Raw genomic sequence first — 5,032 nt, 5'->3', positions numbered from 1 at the left:
AAAAATAAGGTGCACATTGGTGCATGGTACAACCCCCACTCTTTACTGCCCCCCATTATACTGCCCATTCAGTAAACAGCAAAACATGCCCAATTTATTAATAGGAGAATAAAAATTTAATCAACAATGAGATTTCATCTTTTCATCCCTCAGACTGTTAAAGATTTAAAGTCTGATAAAGTCCAGCAGTTGTGAAGTTATGAGTAAATAGTTTATAAGAATGTATATTTTGGTAGGTAATTTTATTTTGGAATTGTATATTCAAAAGGTTTATAATTACTTGTTTTAAATGGTATAAAGGAAATTATGAATGCTAAAGAAATATATTGTAAGACATCTAAGAATCATTTCTTAATTCTCAAAGTTGTACAATTTAGGGTTGAAAACAATATCACATGCCATTTTTTCTAATCATTTTTTGCTTAAATTTCCTCTTACTATCCCAGAAAAACTCACCTCATTTTGTATTTAGCCATCATGATACTCACCTTCAGTATGCAACATTTTATTCTTGTACCTTATTTTAAAAACTTCACAGATTACAGAAATATTAACTTAAAAACAATATTTTTTTCCAAATCTCACCCATTTAGTTGTAACAATTTTCAACATTTGATTTATAGTCTTCCAGGTTGCCTGGCACTACCCATTTTAAATTTTAAGTGATATTATCAAATTATATACCCAAATGTGCACTTTCCCTTATTGTTAACTAAGAACTGTTCTGGAATAGTCCCCCAAACTGCTAAAACCTCCTTTGCTATGATAGGATAAAAACTTTAGGCCATAAATTTAAGGTTGATTTTAGTATCTATTTCACAGAGAAGAGAATGTAAACTTAGATTTTTTTTCCTGTTGTCCCAGAGTTGTATTAAAACCTAAAGTTGAAGAAAAAAGTCACTAAGTATTCCTAAGTTATGAATAGTTGACATGGTTTATAAATTGCATTTGTCTCTATTGCTGCTACTGATTACCATCTCTACTGCCCACCATTTTACCATTTCCTGCTCAAATCTCAGCACTTGAGAGAGTGATAGCATTCATGATTTGTCCTGGAGCTTCCTTATACCCTGCTCTTGGGAGAGCAGACGGTTGTGATTTTCCACACCTGGACCCAAGGGAGTCAGATTCAAAAAATTACCATGAAGATTGGACATTTCTCAAAAAAGTGAAAGACTGACACTCTTGTCCTCTAAATATTTAATTTCCTACAAAATCTGGAGATTAATTTGTGCATGCTATTACCACTTCTCTCTCATTACCATGTCTCTGTTTCCCTCTTGTTCACTAGGAATTAAAAAGGATACAAAGTTTACAAACTCATGAAAATTGATCACTGTGTCAAATTTACCTCTATGCCACTATTCTATAGCATAGTATTTATAATGGCTTGCTGCTGCTAAGTCACTTCAGTTGTGTCCTACTCTGTGTGACCCCATAGATGGCGGCCCACCAGGCTCCTCCATCCCTGGGATTCTTCAGGCAAGAACACTGGAGTTGGTTGCCATTTCCTTCTTCAATGCATGAAAGGGAAAAGTGAAAGAGAAGTCACTCAGTCATGTCCGACTCTTCGCGACCCCATGGTCTGCAGCCTACCAGGCTCCTCCATCCATGGGAATCTGATAACACTTGATGAATTAATTAAAATGAATAATTTTACTGCTTATGAGTTTTGTGCCTATAACTTTATGGATGACCCTGCAAGTATACTGAAATTTTTAGACTTTATTTTCTCATTACAAACATAGAGATATAATTTCTGTCTGTTTTGTTTTTTATAAGAACTGTAAGCATATACTTCCTCCATTTTTTTAAAGAAGACCCTGATGACCAAGAAACAAAATCAAGAACTAGATTTATTGAATACTTGGATGCAGATGGTGACTGCAGCCATGAAATTAAAAGACACTTACTCCTTGGAAAGAAAGTTATGACCAACCTAGAAAGCATATTCAAAAGCAGAGACATTACTCTGCCAACAAAGGTCCATTTAGTCAAGGCTATGGTTTTTCCTGTGGTCATGTATGGATGTGAGAGTTGGACTGTGAAGAAGGCTGAGAGCTGAAGAATTGATGCTTTTGAACTGTGGTGTTGGAGAAGACTCCCGAGAGTCCCTTGGACTTCAAGGAGATCCAACCAGTCCATTCTGAAGGAGATCAGCCCTGGGTGTTCTTTGGAAGGAATGATGCTAAAGCTAAAACTCCAGTACTTTGGCCACCTCATGCCAAGAGTTGACTCATTGGAAAAGACTCTGATGCTGGGAGGGATTGGGGGCAGGAGGAGAAGGGGACGACAGAGGATGAGATGGCTGGATGGAATCACTGACTCAATGAACATGAGTCTGAGTGAACTCTGGGAGTTGGTGATGGACAGGGAGGCCTGGCGTGCTATGATTCATGGGGGCGCAAAGAGTCGGACACGACTGAGTGACTGAACTGGGTATTGCAGAACATTAAGCCCTGGGCATATCTAAATTCATTGAGAGATGCACAATTTGTGAATCTTTCGAGAGCTAGATGTTTACAAGAGTACACTCAAGCAGGTACTAAAAAAATTAAAGAGAAATGTAAAGGAGAAACATTCAGTATTTTCCTCCTTTATGCTTATCATTCTCACTACCCATCTAGGATCCACAATCCTATTGACTGCTGTCATGGGTTAATAGGCAATAGCTAACATGCTTGCAAACTGAAAAAAAAAAAAAATTAAATAGAAAACTTGAGCAAAACTTGTTATTGGAAAAAACATTTCCAATAACAAGGACTCTGCTGTTTTATCATGTTTTGAAATAGTGTTACTATTCACAAAAAGGTAAACATAAAAGTTTTTCTCACAGTAAGTTCCTTGAACAAAATATTTTTACCATATGGACACGGATCTGCTTGGTCTTTGCACCATAGACAAGTGGATTGAGAAATGGAGGGACTAGCAGATAAGTGCTAGAAAAGAGGATGTGAATATAAGGAGGGATGTGAGAACCAAATCTATGTGCAAAGAAGGAGAAGAAACCAAGGGAGTAGAACTGGAGGAAGACACAGATGTGAGCAACACAAGTGTTGAATGCTTTCAACCTAGCCTCCTTCTGAGGCAGACGAAAAACTGTGATGAATATCTGTATGTAGGACAACGTGATTAATACAATGTCAAGCACAGCAACAGTGAAGGCTACAAACAAACCATAGATTTTGTTGACCCTGATATTTTCTGCAGCCAGTTTTACAACAGCCATATGTTCACAGTAGGAATGAGAGATGACTGTTGTATGGTAAAATTGTAATCGAAACTTTATCAGTACTGGGCATGGTGCTACAAGAATGGCAGCCCTGAGTGTTACCATAGCTGCTATTTGAGTGACTAACTGGTGAGAGAAGATGGCAGCATGTCTGAGTGGATAACAGATGGCTACATAGCGGTCCAGAGCCATGGCCAGCAAGATGCCTGACTCTATGCCCTGAAATGTGTGGATGAGCCACATTTGAAGCAGGCAACAATCAAAATATATCTCTGTTACATGACACCAGAAGATTCCTAGCATCTTGGGCACAATGCTTGTGCTGAGAGCAATATCTGTGACTCCTAGCACGCCTAGAAAAATGTACATGGGCTGATGGAGACTGTGTTCCGATTTGATGATAATGAGAAGCAAGGAGTTTCCAATCATAGCCATGAGATACATGGCACAAAATGGAATCCCAATCCAGCACTGCACAGACTCTAGGCCTGGGATCCCTATTAGTGTGAACTCAGAAGGCATGAAGACTGTGGTGTTGTAAATGGACATAGTGTCCTTGGGTCTCATGATGTAAACAAAATACATATCTCAGTCCATGCTACTTCCTCTTCTACTTCTTATTTTCATCCAAAGTCTTCATATTGAGTGTGTATGTTTTTGGTAGATCTCTCAGATCATATCATCCACCTCATATAATATCATATAAAATATCATATCATATCATCCATATAATATAAAAGGTAAAAGAAAGATCGATCCACAATGACACACCATGTTTTTAACAATGGCATGTACATTACAGGCATAAGTCCTGTACCATCATAAAAATTTGTATCAGCATGACAGTACAACTGCATTAGAACCAGCCAAATACCTGAGTTCCCAGATGGCACTTGTGGTAAAGAACCCACCTGCCACTGCAGGAGACATAAGAGATACAGGTTCAATCCCTGGCTTGGGACAGTACCCTGGAGGAGGACAGGGTAACTCACTCCAGTATTCTTGCTTTTAAAATCCCACAGACAGAGGAGCCTGGTGGACTACAGTCCATGGGGTTGCAAAAAGTCGGACATGACTGAAGTGGCTTAGTACCTATGCACAAGGACTGCTTACTCAACTGCTGATGTGTCTGTCATTTCACTTCAAAGCTGTGAAAACAAAAAAGTTGTTTATTTTAGTTGGCAATTATGTTTTAATCAGAAGTTAATGATTCTCTTAGTATTCCACATTTCATTTACTGCTTCAGCATTCTTATTATTCTCAGTTGTCTCTCAGTCAAAGCCATTCGGTTCGGACATCAAGAGTCTGACAATATATTAGTGCAGGTTGCTCTCTAAGAAAGAGAATAAACATAGGAACACTCGTCACCTAAAAGCAAAATATATTTGTCTAGGTATTGATGATATATATTATCTATCTATGTGTAAAACTAGATGTCTTTTCAGAAGAACTTGAAGGAAGAGTTTTAGAAAAGATCATTCAAATCTGTGTACATTTGATAAGTCTGGACCAAAGTTTCTGGATACTGTTTTATGTTTCTAGTAAAAATGAATTGTTTTGCCTATATTTCTAATAGCTGAAATGCTTCATTTTTCTGCTTAAAATAAAATATATTCTGTAATACACATTACAAAATGTTTAGAGTCAAGAGAACTCAAGAAAGCAATATTGGCAACAGTAGCAAAATATGTAGGTATGAGGACTCATTCTTAATGACTGATGGATATAGGAACATGGATAATTGACTGGAATAGAGGCTTCACTCTTGGGTTTTCACTTTTTGTTTCTCTTCTTTTTCAC

The 5,032-nt window shown here is 37.6% G+C and overlaps 1 protein-coding gene across 1 annotated transcript; it reads right to left on the bottom strand.

The window, feature by feature from the left end:
- Positions 1-2,830: 2,830 nt before the first annotated feature.
- LOC129628193 (olfactory receptor 52A1-like) lies at positions 2,831-3,781 on the bottom strand. The gene has a single exon (XM_055547622.1). The coding sequence runs from the start codon at positions 3,779-3,781 to the stop codon at positions 2,831-2,833; it is 951 nt and encodes a 316-aa protein (XP_055403597.1).
- Positions 3,782-5,032: the final 1,251 nt, after the last annotated feature.

This window comes from Bubalus kerabau, chromosome 15 (assembly GCF_029407905.1).
Source record: "Bubalus kerabau isolate K-KA32 ecotype Philippines breed swamp buffalo chromosome 15, PCC_UOA_SB_1v2, whole genome shotgun sequence".
In the NCBI taxonomy this organism is placed as follows: Eukaryota; Metazoa; Chordata; class Mammalia; order Artiodactyla; family Bovidae; genus Bubalus; species Bubalus kerabau.
This window is presented reverse-complemented; position numbering and strand designations above follow the sequence as displayed.

What these genes read in the sequence shown, in the direction of transcription:
- LOC129628193 (XM_055547622.1), bottom strand. Translation starts at nt 3,781, where the DNA reads ATGTCCATTTACAACACCACAGTCTTCATGCCTTCTGAGTTCACACTA.